A 22,066-nucleotide genomic window follows, 5' to 3' on the forward strand; every position below is an offset into this window, starting at 1 on the left:
TGGATTAGGATTGATTGTGCGGTTTCTTGTGCTTTACAAATATTCATAGGATATTTTATTGTCCAGAATAAAAACTAGGCACGGCCATTGCACAGCTCGACCTTACATAAATTATAAACACATACACACACATTCGAATCATACATTTACACACTCAAGCACACACACAGATATACAATGCACACGCACATATATTCACACACTTATATAGCGTGTGTGCAATCGATAACAAATATGACAATAGTATATAGTAGTAATAAGTATTTAGTACGCGTAGATACACATTTTCATTTTAATTCTTGCATCTAAGTCTGCACCACGTTGCGCCTGAAGGAGCCTCGCATTTGTGCCTGCAACTGCTCGGTGCTGTACTCCTCATCGCGGCCAGACTGAAAAAGGAAAGTGCATCGATTAGTTTAATTGGATAAATTGCCTCAATTGCCTTTCACTTACCTTGCAAAAGTTCTGCTCGAGCAGTTCCATGGCCGTCATACGTAACTTGGGATCGTGCTGCAGACAGTTGTCAATGAACTCGTGACCCTCCTGCGAGAGACTCTCCGGTGCCTGGGGCTTTTCACCCATGCCCACTTTGAACATGATTTGGAAATTGGAATCAAACTGTGCCCAGGGACGCTACAATAACAACAATAGCAACAATAGAAAAACCCAAAAAAAATTACTCGCCTGCTTCACGTTCTTGCATCACTTGCTGCTGTTATCGTCAGCTTATCAGTTAACTCGCACACTTACCTTGCCCGAGGCCATTTCGACGACAACGCAACCCACCGACCAGATATCGGCCGCGCGTCCATGGCCATCGCTATTCGTCTTGGTAAACACCTCTGGCGCCATGTAGGCCTGAGTGCCCACATAACCTTGCAGCTCACCCGGCACTGTGGTGTGCGCTTGTATCTTGACCGCCGAACCAAAGTCACCCAACTTCAGACTGTTGCTGCCATCGACAAGGAATATGTTTGCCGTCTTGATGTCCCGATGCACAATGCCGTGCTTATGCAGCTCGGCCACACCGGAGAGCAGCTGTGCCGTGAAGCGACGCGCCAGCGCCTCTGGCAAACCGCCAGTCAGCTCAACCAGCGACTCGAGTGTACCCTCGGAACAGAGTTCCATGAAGATGAGCAGCTCCTCGCGATGCACTTCGATGCCATAGTAACGCACCAGATTCTTGTGCTTGATGCCCTCCAATATTTTTAGCTCCTCGGCGACATTCTTCAGCGCACGCGTCTCGCCCGGCTGTATGGCAATCTCCTTCATGGCCATCAGTTCGCCCGAATTGTTGTTGACAGCCGTGTAGACTTTGCCAAAGCGCCCTTGGCCAATCTTGATGCCGCGATGCCAGCGGAAGTTGACGCTACGCGCCCGTATCTGCACCTTGTCACAAGAATTAAGCGCCTTAACCTGGCCAATGAGACGACGTTCTCGCAAATGCTCTTCCAAATCTAAGTCCAGTCGATTGACCGCATCGCGCACTCGCTCATGACGCGAGGCGAGCGGCGTCGAGTTGCTGCTGCTCTTGCCAGACGCCAAGGAAATGGGCGGCGTCTGTGGCACCAGCAGTCGCAGCTCACCGTTGGCGCCTCCAAGCGGCGCCTCCACATAGTCGGTGCTGTCCACGGAACTGTATGTGGCCGAGTTCTGCTGCAGCAGCTCCTCCTTGAGACTGAACTGTGGATACAGCAGCTTGTTGTATGGCGGCGACAGAAGCGGCGGCGTATTGGGATTCAGCACAACGCCAGCGGACATGGGAGTGCGTGTCGGTGTTCGGGAGCGGCTTGTCGCTGGCGAGGATGTCTTGCGTGTGCGTGGCGATGCTTTCTTGCGCGCCACCTTCTCCGGCTCGGAAGTGATGCCAATCACATGCGAAATGCAACGATCCATTTGCTGTTTCAGCTCCTCGAACTGCCGATCGTCCAGATGCTGAGTGATCTGCAGATCGCAGGCGAGCATCAGGAACTCAAGACCCTGCGAAGCCCAACGTGGACGCATGCCACGCCCACGCTCGCAACGCTCCATCACAAAGTGCATCCACATCTTGGCGAACGAGATGATGCCCAGTGCCAACTCCACGGTGTGAGAGCTGTCCTTTTGGTCCATGATGCGCTGCTCGAACAGTCGTATCACATCCTTGTGGTACTCGAAGCCAAACTTGTATCCCTGATGCAGGATTTCGCGCGTGCGCGAAAGCACAGCCAGGCGATCCTGTTCGTCCAGATCCTGCATGTTGTTGAGACAACACCGATGCTGCACACCTTTGATAATCTCCGTTAGTTTGTTGCGCACCTCGAGCACATCCTCCTGCAGTAACTTGAATGCAGCCTTCACATCCGAACAAATGAAATCATGCTGATGATTGGCCACATCGTGTTCGTAGTGCTCGCGATGAAAGTCCGTTGTCTCAACGTCACGACAAAAGGTCTTGGCAAAGAAGAGCACCTTGATGGAACGTTCACGCTCCTCGGTGAGCAGCGCCTGCGTCTCGCGACAAATGGTAAGCAGTTGCCACTTCAGCTCCTCGTTATCGTTGTTGCTGTGCGTCGTGCCCGCAATCTGTTCATCCAGCTCAGCAGAACGCTGAATCAGACGCTTCGCAATGCTGCGCAACAGTTTGCTAATGATGCCGCAAAACTTTTGTGAAGCGAGGGTATGCATGCCCTTGATCATGGGACTGATGAGCTTGGTGAACATCCATTCCTTCTCCAGCACCGATTTCTGGTTCGTTTCCGGCACCGCAACGAGCACCAATTGATCGATATAATCCAAGTAAAGCTCGAACGTTTTGCGCACTGTCGCATCGTATTGATTTAGTATATTAATGTAGCTAACCAGTTCCGATTCGTTCTCAGCCAGCGCCGTCGTAATGTGACGTTGATAACGCTCACGATGCGTCAACGCCAGCGTGAGACCCTCGCGCAGTTCCTTCATGAGCTGCTCGAGACTAAGAGGATTGGGGCGCACCGGACGCGTCTCGAGACGCATGCGCAAGAACTCGTGCATGAACTGCAAAGGAATGCCACTGAGGAACACAAATGTGGGAATGTACGAGGGCAGATTGATCGATTGCGCCTCTTCGCTCCAATAGCCATAAGTGCGTAGCTCGACAATTTGTTCGTGACTAATCTGCGGATCCATGCGCGGCACATTCGAATCAATGGGCTCGGACTCTAGCTCAAAGTCTTCCACATCCTCGGCGCCCGGTTTCTCCAGTGCAATGTGCGCCTTGTACAGCGCCACATTGTGCAATTGGTGGAGGAAAGCCAAGGACTTGGCGAGACCGCGACACTTCAGCACATTCTCGATGAACTTGCGATACAATCCCGACGATTGTTCGCCGTTGCAGTCGTTGCTCGAGGTGCCCAGCGGCTCCACGCTAAAGATGTTGATGTCGTGCATTGAATTCTTGCGCAATTGGCTGTGCTGTAAATCGTTGGACAGCTGACTAACCTCTGTCGATGTCGATCTAGAATGGGAGAAAAGAAATTAGCACTGAGTTTAAAGCAACAACTGCAGCACTTACTCATTGCTGCTCGAAGCCTCGCCTGGCACATGCGTCGAATCATTCAGCATGAACTGCACGCGAGCACAGGACATGCCGCAACCACGTCGTGCTCCTTGACCATTACCCGCCACGCTGGGTGGCTTCGAGGAGTCCATGGAATTCACAGCCGAATCGTTTTCGTTGTCCACGCCCGACGCGGACGAATTTCCGCTGTCCGTTCCCCCTGTAGGATGTTTGCACCGGCCACGAGAACTTGACATCCTGCAGTCTATGAGAAACAAAGAATTTATTAGTTATATAGAATCGTTTCATCAGGCAGTCTACTCACCTGGCTAGTATTCTACCCAGTATGCTGAGCTTCAGCTTGTTCTGCTTGGTAATATTGTACCACAAACACATTGACTTGATGCGTCCCACAAAGCTCTGCGACTTATAGATGGGATGCAACGCTCCCATCGCCTGGGACGAGGGATACAATGCTTCAGCGGCCTCGAGACGCGTCAGCAGATCCTCAACTTCACGCAGTGCCAACTCCTGCTGATCCATGCAATCCTTGCAGTACAGCGACATGCAACCCTGACACATTTTGCTCGGCAAAGGAGCTGTAAAGGCAGTATAATTAGTATAGGGAATGCAAGCGGAGATAGTAAACAAAACTTACAGCTGGCATTGGAATTGGCATCGGAGTGTATGCCGCTGTCGAGGCTCAGCAAACTGGGCTCGCGACGATAGCGCGGCTGGAACTTGTAGCTAATGATTTGCGTCAACAAATCCGAAACCCCGTGACGCGCTTCGAACAGATATTTGTCCTGCTGCTCGACGGTGCGATCGGCCTGCCACGCCTGCAACTCCAGCCAGATGAGATCCTTGAGCTCCGTCTGCCACGTGTGCTCCTCCTGGGACAGTCGTGCATCCTGCCTGTCCACGCTGCCCAGCTTAATCAGATTGGCGAACGTTTCGTGGAAATCCTTGCGCTTGGCCAATCCCGGCGTCTGTTTGCCATCCGCCGTGCCCAACTGCGGCAGCTGTGGCAACTGTGGAGCAAATGCTAAAGGAGGCGCCGATGATCGACAGCCAATTGGTCGCGAGGAGACACAACGATACCGATTACAACTCTCCACCACCTTGGAGGCAATGCGCAATGGCAGCGGCGCCGACACCTCTGAACTGAGCGGCATTATCTTATCGAGTGCCTCTTGGGGATGCGCACCTTCGTGGAAGCTATTACCACGCGGCGGCACCAACGTCGCCGTCGCCAGAGAGTTCTTCATCTCGCGCTCCGAGTCGCGCAGCAGCGATTGCAATCGCTTATCGGTGCGCTTGCCCTCGTCGTTGACGAACATTTCGTTGAGCAGCGCGCAATCCATCGTGTTACGTCGCTGGACCCGTGATCGTGCCATCCGCGTCATTCCCTTCTTGGGTGTGCCTCCCACGCTCGCAGGCGCATCTGTGGAGCTGTGATTCAAAGAGAGAGAAATGCATAACGCAATTGATTAAAATGCTTTCACAAAGAACGTCAGCGCAAATTAGGTTTTTGTTTTAATGGCACACATTAAATGCTTGAAACAAGACTTATTCGTAGACTTGAGTCAGTTTGTTTGGTTTTTATGACGTATAATGGGGATCGTCAGGGGCATTATTATTAATGGAACATCTCTCGCCTACCTCAACCTAAGTCTGAACGTCAAACCAAAGCTCAAAGCACAAACAACACTGCGTCACTGAAGCGTGGCGTCTGTCTTGGAATGAATGAATGATTAGATCATTGTTTAAATTCTTTGATGCAAAAATTGTTGTCACTTATGGGCCATCAATGTTATTCTTCTCAGAAACAAAACACGCATTAGAGAAGCCTTTAGACAGTGAGGCAAAGCAAAGATAAACTTTCAGTATTTAAGGTATGATCACTAATAAGTAATTGAATATTGGAATAAGTATAAAAACATACATATTACGAAGATTAAAGATTTTTCCTATGAAATCACAAACGAATACCCGTTTTTAAACAATTTTTAAGGAGAAAAAGAATTCCGATTTTGATTACATTTGAATTATATTAAAATAGAAGATTACTTTTTAAAAAACAGCAAAGGAACACTATCGAAAACTTAACAAATTCGTGTTGTAATCAAAGTGTATAAAATTTACAACTTTGCATTTCATTTAATTAAGTGAACATTCATCAGCTTTTTTTGACAACTTGTAATTGATATTGAATTGATTTAAAAGCAATATTAAATTAGTCTAGACACAGTAAAATCTATATCTTCTTATATGTTTCATTGTTTAAATATTTGAGTCACTGGTCAAATATTTTTCCTTACCACATAAATTGGCATTTAGCCAGATTTCGGCTTATTTGCAAATAACACTTATACGCAAAATTCATTCTGTGTTATGGACTGCTAAATCGATATTAAACCTTAGTTACATTTCTTAATATCTGCTATATTCGTATTACATAAAATTTAGGTAGTTCGAGCTGCTATAAATCACGAGATATGGAAGTAAAAACAGGCAGACAGACGGGCAGACAGATGTAAGGCAAACAAACGAAGTTAAGTAAACTGAGTCCCACCCTCAACAAGGCAATAAAAACAATATAATTATATTTCAACGTAAGTCAACTAAACTAGTGTGCTTAAAACTTTTAAATGATATAAGCATCCAAGCAAATTCTGTTACTTCTTCTTTAGTGATTACTTTATTTGAAAAAAATATTTATATTTCACAATGGAACGGGAATTTATAAGAAAAAAACGTGTAGAAGCCAATTTGAACTTTTCCACTTCAGAAGATTAATGAAATTACAGACAAACAATGTGAAGAACACAATATAATATATTTTGAAGGGAAAAAGATATTTACCAAAAAGCCCCATAAAGTTAATTTTTGTTTTTTTTTTCTTTCCACACCAGATGGATCCATGAATAAACAGTTAGTTAGGACAAACACACCGACAAACACCCACACAACATTTTGTAAAAGATTATTTGATACTTTATTAACTGAATCAATGAGTCAAATGGAATTGCAATACAAGAAATTGATTAATGTTTGAGAATGCAGCACACACACACACACAACAAATAAATCCAAAATCCCAGTAAAATGTGGAATTGCAATATGGCAAACTACTTACGCAACAATTGTGGCCACTTTCTGTTTGCGTTCCCAGTCACGATTCTTGATCTTTTGACGGGTTCGCGGCGGCGTTGAGCCAAACACATCATAGTGGGCCAGCTCATCTTCTGGATGCAGATCCTCCTCCAAGGTGCCGATGCGACCGTTGCCCATCTGCATGGGACGCGATGGCGTCTGTTTGACCCGGTATTCCACCCTAGAGTAAAATTGGGATATTGTTGTGTGTGAGAATCATTCGATCATCAGCAGCACAGCACACAGCACAGCACAGAACAGGCAGCAACTAATTGTTGCACTAATTGGCCAGCAACTGCTGTTTGGGCCAAGATAAGCCAGGCAAATATGGACATAAGCCCGTTTAGGGCAGGTAGGCGGACATGGAGGACGAGGGCGGAAAGGTGGAGGCGGAAACTGGATCGTTTGCTCTTATTATCTTATCAATTGTTTATCGCCAGCTTACAGCAGACAGCCGCTTGTCACGCCTCTAATTATGCTTTAATTTCATTGCTGATTTGATTTATATACACATATGGAAAAGAGGGGCGGGGAAATCACACCACATTTTCCTGCACTGTTTCATCAGATTTACGTTTTATGCCATAATCTGCAATTTTAACTTACTTTTTACGCGGCATTTCGGCTGCTTTACAGTTTCACGAGCACTCGGCACAGTTGCGCAGCCACTGTGGACTGCGAGTATAGCGATAAAACTCTTTTTGATAATATTTGACAAGTGTCAATCGACTTTGACGTCGCTGTTGTTGTTGTTGTTCTTGTGTTATTGTTGTTAGCTTTTAATTTCACAAATGTGATTTCTAAACGAGTGAAAAATACTATTGAATTTATGCACTTGCAAGTGTAATTGTAAGTGTAATGTAAAAGGGGAAAGGGGGGCTACTGTGACAACACTTTTAATCAAACGCAAACACACAGACACGCGACAGTAAACACACACATACACACACTAGCAGATTCCGCTCTGCTGCTGAGCGATGAGTGTGCAAAGGGAACAACAGTGGAACCCAAAGTGATTATAGTTGTTATTGTCGCTGGGCAGGCGCAAAGTTCACACGCTTCCCCCAAAAAAATTGCAACGCGCGCTTTGAATTTCACAATGTAAACACAGAAAAAAGAAAAGAGCGTCGCAAAGATGAGAAATGAAAACACACGCACATACGAACAAACGCACATAAGCACAATTTGTATAACCGTAACCGAAGCCGAAATCAAATCGCGTTTGGATAAACCAAGCAGAGACAGCGACCACTTGCTGAGGCCATTGTCGCTGCGAATTGAATTGCGGCGGCAGACCGAGAGTCAATTTATTAGCACTTTAACACACAAAAAATGTAGCCCATGTAGTAGTCTCTGTGTTGTGTATAGTACACAGAGAATAGTCATACACAGTCTCACATTGAATGTGCACGCACACACATACCTACACGGTATACGTGTGAGTGTGTGAGTTTGTATGTTCACATGTATAATTAATGTACGGAGGAGCAGCGACGCGTCGCGGCGACTGCAGCCCACAGCCAAGCGCGACAAACTAATCGACGGCATGCGGACCTCAGACCCAGAAAAAAAAAGAGTCATCCAATTCCAATTGTCAGCTTGCTTGTTGTGGGGACAGCACAGCAGAGTAAGTGAGAAAGCGAGAGCGAGCTAGCGTGCTGCGAGAGTGAATTTTTTGTGGGTGGCAGTGTGAGATAGCACGAGTGGAACTTGAGTGCAAGTAACCGTGAGAGCGCGAGCGAGAGTGGTAGAACATGTGGAACGCAAGTTAAGCAAAGCGTAACAAAGCGGCGTTCGCTCTGTTACTCTCTCTCTCTCTCTCTCTACATGTTCGATCTGATCGAATTGGCGGCAGATCAAGCAAGCGATTTTGTTTGTGGCGAGAGTATTTATTTATTATTGTTAATTTATGAAATTTTTATTATGTACGCACACAACTTATTAGCAGCTGTGTTTACTCGATTGCTTTCAATTTTAGACAATATCATCAGATTTATGGCCAACGATGCGTATACATCACATAAGTATTATGCATACGCACCGTGTGTTTAAATTTAGTATACAACAAATGAAGGTTAAAGGTTTTTCAACTACAAAGTTCGATAACAAACACTAATTGATAGCAACAACATTGTAAATAATCAATAGATCATATCTATAAAATGAGCAAATCTATTTGTACAACAAATAATCTATTTCCAATTTTTCAACCTGGGACAAGACTAAACAAATTGACCATATGTCTTTCTGTTCATTCGTTTTCCATAATGAATTTCGCTTTTAATTCATTTCTATATATGTACGTTCAAAGTTGAACAAAAGATCTAATTATACTTTCAAATAAAAGTAGCTATTTAAGTAGTAATGACTATGTTAGCTCCTAGTTTATTTATATAAATGTGACACATTGTGGCCTTGCAACAGGTCCCTAGAGGACCTAATTGTTTCGCATTTAATGTATGTAGAATCGTACATATATAAACATTACATCAACCATTTATTTATGATTTCGTTATCATTGCCAGCCGCATAATAAGTATATTTAATTAAACACGTACAGTGGGTATAATCGCAGATAGTCGAAGATTAAGCGATATGTACAGTGGGCATTATCATAGATAGTCGACGATTAAACTGCAATTAAATAGAGCCTTCTGGCGTGTTTTTTTTTATCAGTTTGTTTACCCCATTTTGGCACTATAAATTTCAATAAATCGGGAAATTAATGTCTTTGTTTATCTTTAGTTTGCATTTAAAAATAAAAAGTCTAACAAATTTTAATCTACAAAAACAAGAAAATATAAAATTTTACGCTCACTATTTTATAATATTTAAGCTTTGTAAGTTTGCTGCAATGTTTGTTATTTCTTCATAAATCAATTTTACACTTGTACGTTGTATTTGAACATTGTATGTTTATTAATGCAACCATATCGAAAGTATTTCTCGCACTTTTTCCCAATTGCCCCAGCAAAAATTTATGAACAAGAATTTTGTATACAAGAAAATAATTTTGAAAAATGCGAACTTCGCAGTTCATAGAAGACGTAAGTGTATTTTTGTTTGTAAGTGTGTGCTTGAATTGCGGAAATGTTTTGCATGTATCATAATTATGCTTATCAAATGTGTAATTACACATGCACCAACAAACACACGTAATTACGACATTACTATTGCGTGTATTTTGTTTGCGTATTTGCAAGACAGAGATAACCACACGTGTAAGTTGTAAGAGTGAAAGGGAGCGCAACAGATGTTGATGGTCCATTTGAAGTTCAAGTGCAATGCATGGGAATTCGGCATTGATCGTGCCGCCGCAAGCAAACGCCATTTTGGGACTACGTGAGTGTGTGTTCGTCATTCCAAAGCGAGACGTTGGCAAACTACAGTTACCCCACAGACAGAGCGAGACAGAGAGACAGACAGTCAGCGAGCTGAGGTGCTAAGGAATTCCATTGACGTTCGACTGGAACTTGGAAGATTGAGAAGAAAGCGAATTCGATTTACAAAACAGAATTGGTTTTTCGCTTTGAGCTTCAACGCATAACGAAAGAGGTTAACAAAGCAAAATGTGCAAGCACACGTCCACACAAACGCATACATTGCTGCATACGTATCTGTGTGTGTGTCTTTGAATTAAACGCGTTTTAACTTCAGCAGCCTTCACCCCGATCATCACCGTTATACAGCGAAAAAAAATAAAACTGGTATCGCAGTCTGAGGAGGAAGAAGAACAAGTGAGAAAGCGGCGAAGGAGGAGCAATAATGAAATTCACTAAATTTCAATAGCTTCCCCCTCACCCACTCCTCGCCATGGGAAATTTTATGTTTGACGTTTTTATTTTGTGCTAAAAGCAGCGATCGAAAAAAATGAAATAAAAACGATGTGTGAAATTTTCATAAGAAACATGTATCACACTCAAACCACGCGACAAATCAAAACATGCTCTTCACACACACATATTCCAAGAATGTTGTGTGTGCGAGTGTGTGTGTGTGGGGCATGAATAATCGTAGCGGAAAAGGTAAAAACTGTCTTAGATATATGTATGTTTATTCGCATACATGTGTGTGTTGTCTTATCAGGCAAATGGCTTTCTTATCAGCAAATATCTTGAAAGACCCCGTTTTTTTTTCTGCCGGCCCCAGAACTGCGATGTACAATTATTTATACACACACACACATATGCGATGAATGCCACAGTCGCAACGAGTGTTGAATTTCAAGCCAAATTTACATTTTTATTGCTGTCTTGCAGTTTCAATTTTTGTTTTCGATTTTTTTCGTTTTGATTTTTTGCTGGCGCTCGAACAGCAACAATTGCAATTGGCATAAAAGAAAACGCAAATAACGCAACAAAAGCGCAGCTTTAAAAAACACGTTGTTTACGTTTTGGACAAATGGAGCTAACGAAATATGCGGGAGCAAAATGAAAAGAAATATCAAAAGATAAAAAAAAAAACAAATACACCATCGTTCAAGCGAATACAAACACACATACACATACTAAAGCTCTACACTCGCACAAATACTTATGTGCACGCGTGTTTAAGCTGATGTTGTTGTTGTTGTTGTGCTTTTGGGTTTTTCTCGACGACTCGCGTCGCCGGCATTGGCAACAAAAACAACAACTGTACATCATAATCAAAAACCACTTCATCTCACTCTCTCACTCTACCTTCATCTCCGTCTGCTTACCTTGCATCCTCATCCACATTGAGTTCACGACGTAATCTGATTGGTGGCACGGGAGGTGGGCCTGGAGGTGACTCTAAAACTGTAGCCGGCAAAGGAGCTGTAGGTGACTGCTCTGCTTCTGTTTCTGTCACTGCTTCTGCCTCTGCTTCTGTTTGTGCTGGCGGCGACATCGCCGTCGTCGTTGTTGCCTTCATCGCCACCGCTGACAGTTGCAGGCCTTGGAGGGCGGCGTAATCAATGGTACGCACTCTGCGACGATTGTTTGACATCTTAGAAGTTGTTGTTGTTGTTGTTCTTTCTCGGAATTCTTAAGCACAAACACACACTCACTAGCGTTCACTCATATATATGTATTTATAGGTATATTTATATTTGCACACGGTTGGCTTTAGTTTTTTCCCTTTTTTTGCACTGTCGCTAATCAAATTTATTATAATTTTGTACTTTCACGGCACACGAACGCACGAACACACACGCGAATTCGTAACGACCAAAACGACGGGTTAATTTTCAAATACTTCCACACCTTTATTTTCAACGGGTCGAGCAAACAGGTGACAAACTATACAACGCACGACGCGTTGTTACCTGCACAACATTGCGGTTTAACTGCAAGCCAGCGTGACCGTAAGCTGCCTTTCAAAATGTACTATTTAAGTCGTGCAATAATATTGACATATTTTGTGAGTGGCTGGTTACACTTGTTGAAATACGTTGATATTTTCTAAATATTCACACCAAAGCATAAATAAACCTCTTATTTTTTAATTACAAAATGGTTAAGTTGATTTTCAAAACAATTTAGGAAATAACAAAGCTTCTAAATATACCGAAACTAATTTTTAAAATTGTAATATCAAACTTCATATACCGGTCAAACTGGTATAATTTATAAAACTTTAAATACAGAGTTTTATCAAATATGCAATACAATAAAATAATTCTGTTAAACTATTAAACTAAAACTATTTAGCCGATATATTAACTGTTAAGCAGCAAATTAAAAAAAAAAAACTAAAAAGACTTGCCCAAAAAATACCAAAAAAGTTTACAGTTTGATGAATACCATTGAATCGCGCAACCGGTTTCTTGGGAAATGCAACTGGTTAGTAACAGCTGATAGGGTTGTTTACCGTTAAAAGAATCAGTTTGTTATCAAATAAACAATAGATAAGCTTCAAATTAATTGATAACCTTTCTTTAGAAGTAGAAAATCACACAAATAAACAACGCCTATAAGATATGGAAGAGCAAAAGCAAAAATTTAAAATATATTTCTTATTAGGAAAAATATACAACACTACAGATTTACTAATAATTTCACCGAAACGAGTATACAAATTTCGTAACTGTAAATTACTTTTAAAATATTACACTAAGTAACGGCTTTTTCCGCCTTTTTCAGTCAACAAAAAGCTCTAGTAAATAGCGTTGCCAGATAAAAAAATTGAAGTCAACACCGCACTTAAAGCTGAACGCTATGTCACTGCTGTATGGCGCGATAAAATGTTATACATTAATTTGAAATTATTTGAGTGTACACACTGCCATCTGCACTTGTGAAGTTTTAAGTTTTGCTGCTAATAAATTATATTGAATTCGTAATTAAATTAGAATCCCAAGTCGAATTAAGCTGCAGCCAATGTCCGCCAAAAGGCGTTAAAATGTATACGCGTTACAGAGTTTCGAAATTGTAGCCTTGACTTTGCGGCCCACTGAAAACCAATGTTGGCTGATAAACAAATTTTGATTTGTTTTTATGGTGTTTATCGTATTTTTTCCAAAGGTGTCACACATCTTACATTAGAGTCCAATCAGGTTATTTGCATTTTTTGACAGCTAACATATTTAAGATATCATGGAAACTTCAAAGCTCGAACAACGTCAGTTGCCAATTGCCATTTGGCATTTGTGTGTGCTACAAATTAGTTGCGTTTTAATAATTGAGCCATAATGTGTCTATGCAAACACACATATACCCAGCTCGACAAGTTGTCAGCTTGGACCCATTTTGAGGTGTTTTGCCTTTGCCCAAGTTATTAACCAAATTGTATATATCAGATCCTCACACAACACAAAACATCTTTTGTGCGCAAACGCGCGAAATTTACAAACAAAACCACAACCACAAAAATCTGAGAAAAAAAAGAAGCAAAATACATCTTGCTCAGCGTTGATTTGTACGTGTTTTCATAATTAACACATATTTTTTTATATCATAAAACAAATTTAGTATTAAGTCGGATCATCGTCGCCATGAATTGAAACTGTGACGTCACAACTTTCAGCACAATCCCTCACCTCACACTATAAGTATATAACGGTTTCACTTTTATTCGCTGGAAACTGAATCATCTGTGTAACAGTTATAAACAATTATATTCCAAGTTGTCCTCATTTTACTTATAAACCACGATATCAGGCCATGACAACAGCCCACAAAAAAAGGAAATTATAATAATTATGACTGAAGCTGACGCATTTTGTGTACATTATTTACCGTTAGCGGGTGAGTTTAATAGATAGCCGCTATCGATATATTCCCTAGATTTTTTTGCTTGGTTTTGTACATCCAACATGGATTGCCTTGTTTGACACCGAACCCATCATTGTTCTTATCACGGCACAACAATAACAACAACAACTTGTTCTGATAGTCATCACAAAAAAAAAAAATGAAAATGTGTGCGTTGTCAACACAATGATGATAAGTCAACGCGTATTTCTAACAATATGACTGTCTCTCTAAATTGCTTACAAAAATACAAAACAGAAAAAAATCCCCATTTCCCTTCATAAAGCTGCTTTATTCTTACTTACAAAGCAAACTTTCCAGTATTTTCAATTGCGCATTTCCATTCACACTTTTCTTCCATAAATAAAGTATGTACTCACTTGCACACACACATATGTACACTTACACACATATTCATCTTCAGGCTAACGCTCATTGCCATGACGTTGACCAGCGTGCTGGGAATGGACCCCATGTTTGATAGCATCTTGGTTCTACGTAGCGCTTAAATAGCGCAACCTAAGACTCTCCTCACAATTGTTGTTATCGGGCACTGTTCGCTCTGAATTTGATGCCAGCCAACAAGTGGCTTTCTCTTTGATTACATGTTATCAACAACAATAACAAATGATTATCACTTAAGCAAGCGCAATCAGCGTGATGTGTACATTTACAAACACACACACACACACTCACCTTTAAAAACAAATGTGCGTTTGTACGCGTGTGAGTGTGCAGGAGCGTGGGCGTAGAACACTTGCACAAACATTTGAGAGATTCTTCCAGTTTACTTATTACATGCGTTATACAACGATACATACGGACGTTATGCGTGTATGCGCGAGTGTGCGCCTTTGTCGTCTGCACCTTAATATCCATTCTTAAATTGCATACAATGGACTGCTCTCCAGACATACAGTGCACATGCAGACAACGGATTGCCCCGAGAGTCACTGAGAGCGGGAGAGCCTATGCGTGTGAGCGCACATAAGGGAGAGTCAGACAACACAGTCAGAGAGCGAGAGCTTCCGCCGTTGGCGCTCGCAGCAAGCTTTGACGATCATTGTGCGCTGCCCATCGTCGTCGTCAGTTTGGAACTCGCTGGAGGCAGCTCAGTCAGTCAGTTGTTATCGAGCGTTACTTGAAGTTGGTTGGGCTGCCCACTGCCAGGCTGTGTGTGTTGTTGTTAGTGTTTAGTATTAGTATTAGTCGTGTGCGCGCTGCGAAAATCTGAGCACCTCTCAACCCTCTACGCCACCCCACACACGCTCGCGTTGTCGCCGCCACTGCCGCAGCCGTCGTCGTCGTTGTTGCCGTCGTCGTCTTTGCTGTCAGTTCCATTTGTGTGAGTGTGCCAGTGACTGCCCAAAAACAAAATTTAACACACAAAAAAAAGAGGTTGCCATTAAAATACAACTACATGTACATCACACACACATACATAGATAGATGAAATCGCGCATAAACAGTTCGAGTTGGAGCGCTTTGGTTGTTGTCAAGCGTCGCAGCAGCAACAACAAAAACAAACAGCATCTGTTGCCAAACAACAATTCAATTAATTATTATATTTAACTGTTGCTGTTTTTTTTTTTTTGTTATTTTTTCTTTTGCGCTGATGTATGTATTTATGTAGTATATAAATTATGTAGATTGCTTTGTGTATGTCTTATGCATTTTATAGACATCACGGCATATATTATTTGTATTATATCTTGATGCACTTTTGCATTGTGCAAATGACTTGTTGTCAGCCTGAACATCTTAACACAAGCGTAAAAAAATAAATTAAAAATAATAACAAAAAAATAAGTTGTAGATAAAAAGCACAACGTCAACTGCAAAAGATCACGAAATGCGGTACAATGCGTTGTGTTGTTGTTGCTGTTGTCGCTTGACGTTGTCGCAGACGGAAAACACACACATACACACACACACACACGCACGCACACAAAGACTGCGATACACACACCCCCAAACACCTGTACACGAGTCATACGAAAAAAAAGCCGCACTGGAGATTTGCACAAGTGCAAAAGACAAAACGATTTCTTTGGGTTTTTTCTATCGCTCTTCGCTCTCTCTCTCTCCTTTCGTACCTTGGCTAACACAATTCGTTATAGTAGTAAATCGATTATATAGGAATATCTGTAAAATTGAGTACATAATGTACAGACACATTCAATATCTCCTCAATAGATAGAGACAGCAACTGAAAAAGCGCGTGATAATCGTGGAAAAATGCAAAATATCGTGCACAAACTAAAAACAATTGATACAAAGAACAATATATGAAAAAACAATATCAACCGATAAGTGAGAGTGAAGTGGAATACACATACTTATATATGCATATAATATACTAGATCGAAATACACATACATATACTTAGAATGTTTCATGTTTTTACATACTACAGATTATTTTTGATTAACGGAACCAGAACGAGAAATTCCCCGGAAATGGATTACATTGTAAAGGCCTACAAGGACTGGAAATTGCACTCGCAAGTAAGTTAATAAAACAAATTTAAAATATAAATTGGCAATGAAACGATTGTCTAAAGAGTCTTTTCTACATATATGTAGAATAGAATACGCTTAATTTCATTCATTTGACTTTTATAATATATTATAACCCAATAAATTTTATTACAAGAAAAAAGTATATTTCGAACGAAAACCTAACCATATTTTCTTAAGATAATTCAAATTTAAATTCGGATTCGGATTGGGAGTGAAAACATTGTCTAAAGAAAAAGAGCAGTATATTTCTATAAATTTAAATTCTAAAACGCAGACCTTAGACCTTTTCCACTTAAGCATATAATATGACACATAAAGAAATTTATTAAAGGAAACGTTATACGAAGGGGGAAATTCTATTTAAGAAAAAAAAAAAACCCACTCAAAAGTTTCGGCATAATTTTGTATTTTGCACTATGCTATAACTGTTAGTGCTAACAAAGATCGCGTCGACTTATGAATGAATCAAAGATCAAACATCTGTTCTTTCCCTCTCTTTCGTTCGCTAGCTTTGTTCCTTTCTATCTCTCTCTGTCTCTCTCACGGTCTCTGTCTCAGTCTCAGTCTCAGTCTTTGTCGATTGTTATACATTTTGCAATCCATATATCTGTATATAGAAAGCACAATGAAGTCATGCCAACCCGCGGTCGTTAGCTCTTTGGGCTCTGTCTCTGGCTTTGGCTCAAAGCCAATTCCACTTGAATGTACATAAGTATATATTGTGTATATATACATTATGTGGCAACATCACAATCACCAACGGCAAAAGGCAACAGCAACAGCAACGGCAAAAGGCAACAAGTCGAAACAGAGTCGCGACGCTTGGCGTCATAGTCATCGTCATCTTGGCCGTTTGTCGTCAGAGCCAAGATCTATTCAAGAGAAGTTAGCGCTGCAGCCAAAGCCAAAGTGCTTAACCGCATTTAAAGAATTCACTCAGTTAAAAATAATAAATGATATTCTCATGAAACATGATCATGTCGAAATGCTCTCGGATTACCCAACAAAAAAAAAAAATAACCACTTTGTTGCCACCAAAGTGTGCAGCATGTGGCTTATAACTCTGGCTTCGCTTGCGACTTGTGCCGGCTGCTTGCTGCCGATCGTGGCCAACGAACCAGGCGATGAGTAAGCTGCCACCAATACCAACAACAACTGCCACACATCTGGCTAAAAGCAACGAGTCAGCGAGTCAGCTAGCTAGCAATGCGGCCAACTTGTGCGACTCTGTTTGAATTGCAAATGAGTGCACGAGTGAATAAAGCCAAATGCATTTTATTTGCCGCCACCGTTGTTGTTGTTGTTGCATTAAGCTGCTAATTAGGCCAATGCACGCCAGAGTGCAACAATAAAACATTAAATAAAAAAACATACTTAACAAGCAGCAAACTCACTTTGTTTCTTTCTTGCTTTGGTGGATCTAAAAATATCCTTAGCCTTGGGCTTGGGCTCCGCGATGAGTTCATTGCCCAGGCCCAGGCCCAAGAACAGGCCCAAGAACTGAGCCCAATCCTCAAGCCAAAGTTGCAGCTTAAGTGGCACGCTGCAGGCCGGTTTTAGCCACCATTTTGTTGGCTGCAATGCGCGTTGCCTTCATTAGACGCACAAGAAAACACTGCGAGAAATAAAGAAGCAGAATGAAAGTACGTATAAGTATTAAAAATATTAAATGAATAAAAAGAAAAGATAACAAATTTATAATTGATAGGTAATTAGAATACTTTATTAGGATAGCACCGAAATAATTTTGTACAAGAGTAAAATTGCTTTAAATTACAAAGCACACTTAAGCAGCTCAATTTTAAGCAATAGTGAGAGGTATATAAGAATTGTGACACATCATATTATTCACAACTGTGGTAACGAATAATCAAATTAATATAAAGAAGTATATATTTTAAACAAAGTGCACCACATTTCGGTTAGAATTTAATCAAAGTTCACCAATAAAATGTCGGCGGAATTTTTTAAATAGTTGAATATTCGATTTACGCAAAAACCTCAAATTATATTATTAAAACGAATAAAATCGCAAGTAGATTCATTCTACTCGAAACTTGACGGTTTTGTATTCGCAACAACCTCATAAAATTGTTTATATTAATATCGTGTTTAAACGCTTTGAAATGCTCATTTGCGCGCAATTAATAATAATTAATGTGATATGTGTTGAGCTTCTCTCAAGCGAAGAATTGTTTACTAAACATTTCCACAGTTTATCAGCTAGACTGTAATGTACATACATATGTATGTATGTGTACGTTTTTCAATAAACATTTCAATTGTTTTGATTGTAACACTGCCACCTCGCTTGCCCTTCAAAACAAGCCGTCACATTGAGGGCAACTCGAAATGCTAAACAGCTTTAACAGCCGTCTGGTTATCTCTCTCTCACTATGCGCATAATGGCCTATTATGCCGAAACCTTAACATTTTTCGTTGGCCATAAAACTGTGCGGGTTGCCCTGCATTTGAACCAACAAAGACTTTGAGCCACTCCTCCAACCACAAGAAAAGCAACAAGTAAGAAAGTCGAGGTGGCTCAGCTGTGAAATACCCGCATACCGATTACAGTATTACCAAAACATTGCGGTATTCTTAAAATAATCAAATGAGTATACCGAAAAAATATTTAAATAAACCGAACGCTATATTTGGTATATTGTTATACAACTACATAAACAATATACCATATGTCATGAAATATACCATATTATCCACCAACACAACTAAGAAGCGAAATAACTTTACGTCATATATAAATATAAATGAGTATACCGAAAAAATATTTAAATATACCGCAATAACATTATACTGTATGGTACAAAATATTCTATAGTATCAACCAAAGCAACTAAGAGACGACTGCAAGCCGTGTTTTTTTGCCAAAATAACTTTTAGGATAGCAACCAAATTTTTAAGAATCAGAAATCAACTTTTCGTATTATATAAATATATAAATAATTTATATATTATATGAATGAGTATACCGAAAAAAGATTTAAAAATACCGCTCGCTATATTTGATATATTGATACACTACTACATTAACATTATACCATAGGGTACAAAGTATACCATATTATCAACCAAAGCAACCCGACTGCAACAGCAATTTTTTTTCAAAATGACTTTTAAGATCGCCACCAAATTTTCAAGAATCAGAAATCAACTTTTCATATTATATAAATATAAATAAGTATTTAAATAAATCGAATGCTATATTTGGTATATTGATACACTACTACATCAAAAATATATCATATGTTTCAAAATATACCATAATTTGAACAAAAGCAACTAAATACAGACTGGAAAAGCCGTTTTTTGGCAAAATAACTTCTAAGATCGCAACCAAATTTTCAGGAATCAGGAATCAACACTTCATATTATATAATACCTTTCTACCTTATGGGTAACGGGTACAAAATCACTTCCACTTCCAATTTCGATTTCGAATCGCGCTCCCACTTGCAAAAACACCTACACCAATTATTTACGTATTTTTGCATTTAACGACAATCTTCTTCGACTCCGAAAGCCTCGAAAATAAGAGGTGTGAAAAGCCCCCCGCAAGCTGATCAAGGGAAATGCCACAGAGTGACTAAGTGGGTCTTCCATCTGAGAAAGATTTGTTTATGAGACTGGTTCGATAGAATGACATTCGTTGTGGTTTGATTCGCTGATTGTTTCCTACTGCAATTTGACATTGAACCGGTTTCTAGGTATTATCTATGTTTTTTTTTCCTTCACTATATATGCTGTCTATATTTAGGTTTTTCTTGTTCGCAAACCGGTCGAGGGGCTTATTATAAAAATACCGAAATTCTACAGGTTACATTCTGGAAATCAATCGATGACGCACAAAAATATATAAATGTAAATATATTATTCCGAATTCCCACACAATCCAGCAACCTTGACAGACCCCAAATAGAATCATGCCACTTCATGATTTTATTTTACTTTGATTGTCTGCGACACTTTATGAGTACTTTTTCTTTATTCGAGCGTTATAAGTCATTCTCCTTTGTTTCAATTGATACTAGGTGGGATCAATCATCGTGCTTAAGCTACCAATAAATATACATATTGGTTATAAATACAGTCGACTCGACTAGGCACACAATCGCAATCTTATCTGCACAAGTTGCTTCGCCTTGTGGCCACGAAAAAAAACACATACGGACGTTGACTGTTTTAACTGAGTTATATAAAAAAACTAGAATAAAAAATAAAAATATAAATATACTAGAGTCTAGAGAGTTAAATAAATCAAAATAATATACATAGTTGACGAGTTTATGATGGTTTTGCCTAACTTTAACGATTTAATGGCGAAAATTAATTAAAATCCACAGCCAACCATCAATCATTCCTTCAAGTGTAGAGAGCTTCGTCATTAGTGTGAATACAAGTTGAATTTAGCAACGCTTATGGAGATTGATAATAACGCAATCAGAATACCTATAAATATGTACTTTTAAACGAGCATATCCGTTATACTCTCTAATTGATTTGAATATGGATATAAATTATATAATTTGTTCACTCGTAAAATGCTTTAACCACGTATCTATATCTCAATCCGTATCGTTATAATGCCACAAAAACCGCAGTACTCAATTCGGAATTTTACGAAACGTTCGAATGACATCTGGCAACAATTGCATATTTCTAATAGTTTAGCAACAACTGCAATATCATAGAAAGTCACGTTGATTGCTCCCAGAACAGAACAGAACAGAAAAAAAACAAAACAATAAACGTCATGACGTTGCCCTTCGCATAGGCAAACAAAATAAAAAGTTCAAATATAGTAATAAGTAGTACTTCATAAACATACTCGTTTATCAATAGTAAGTATGAAGTATACTACGTAAGTAAGAACTCATCCATTAAATTTATCAGAAAATACGTATAAATAAACGTAATACCACTTGAAAGTCTCGCCACTTGACTTATGGTATGATGAGGCTTTGCTTTTTCAAGTGCAAGTTGAAATAAAGTAAAATGAAAGACAATTTAAGCTATGGGGGAATTACTATCGAAGACCGATAGTTTAGCATTGAGGGAAATGCAACTCAAGGTTGAATATACAATATGTTCTATTGATAGTGCTACTCAGAATATAGAATACAAGCCAATCAGTTGTTAACCAAGTAGTTTAGCTCGTTGACAATTTTTCTAGTACTATTCTCGGTATCACAGAGTTGCTATCAGTTAATTAAGCATGTAACCCAGAAAACATTTCAACTGCCAGTTGAGATAATGTGATGTCGAATAGACACAGAGAAACTGTGCGGAAACTTTCCCACATATCATAATAATAATATTATTGAAAACAATGCTGATATTGAGACAGTACAAAATGTTCTACTTATATCTAAAATTGATATGTGCTTTGCTTTGCATTCTTATACATTCACTTATACTATATTGCGTGCCAGGCACAATTTGTTATGGTTTGTTGTTGTCACTCATTTTTTGTATTTATCAATTTGCAATTTCCTTTTTAGTTAGTTTTAATTAATACTAAAGATAGTGCACAGTGGCGATGGCGTCGCCATAAAGTAACTGTTACTTAAATCTAACCTTCGTTTATAATTTTTCGTGCGCTTGCACAATTCCATAAATTTTGACATACTTACATAAAC

The 22,066-nt window shown here is 40.0% G+C and overlaps 2 protein-coding genes across 3 annotated transcripts in view; one reads left to right on the top strand and one right to left on the bottom strand.

Annotated features, from left to right (window-relative positions):
- LOC133837618 (uncharacterized protein DDB_G0281497) overlaps nt 1-22,066 on the top strand; it is a 61,457-nt gene that overhangs the window by 34,049 nt on the left and 5,342 nt on the right. The window contains exons 1-2 of one of the 2 annotated variants that reach the window (XM_062268444.1): nt 14,994-15,232; nt 16,304-16,394. In XM_062268444.1, the coding sequence (XP_062124428.1) occupies nt 16,347-16,394 (48 nt within the window). In that variant the 5' untranslated portion in view covers nt 14,994-15,232; nt 16,304-16,346. Of the gene's footprint in view, nt 1-14,993; nt 15,233-16,303; nt 16,395-22,066 lie in introns of those variants that run through there. The other variant, XM_062268445.1, reaches the window with a different exon arrangement.
- LOC133837611 (mitogen-activated protein kinase kinase kinase 4) lies at nt 30-11,977 on the bottom strand. The gene is given in 9 exon segments (XM_062268432.1): nt 30-389; nt 454-633; nt 751-3,475; nt 3,533-3,736; nt 3,738-3,782; nt 3,843-4,116; nt 4,176-4,969; nt 6,657-6,854; nt 11,373-11,977. Coding segments are annotated over 9 exon segments (4,773 nt in total). The 5' UTR covers nt 11,642-11,977; the 3' UTR covers nt 30-305.

The sequence above is a fragment of the Drosophila sulfurigaster genome, chromosome 2R (genome assembly GCF_023558435.1).
Source record: "Drosophila sulfurigaster albostrigata strain 15112-1811.04 chromosome 2R, ASM2355843v2, whole genome shotgun sequence".
NCBI lineage: Eukaryota > Metazoa > Arthropoda > Insecta > Diptera > Drosophilidae > Drosophila > Drosophila sulfurigaster.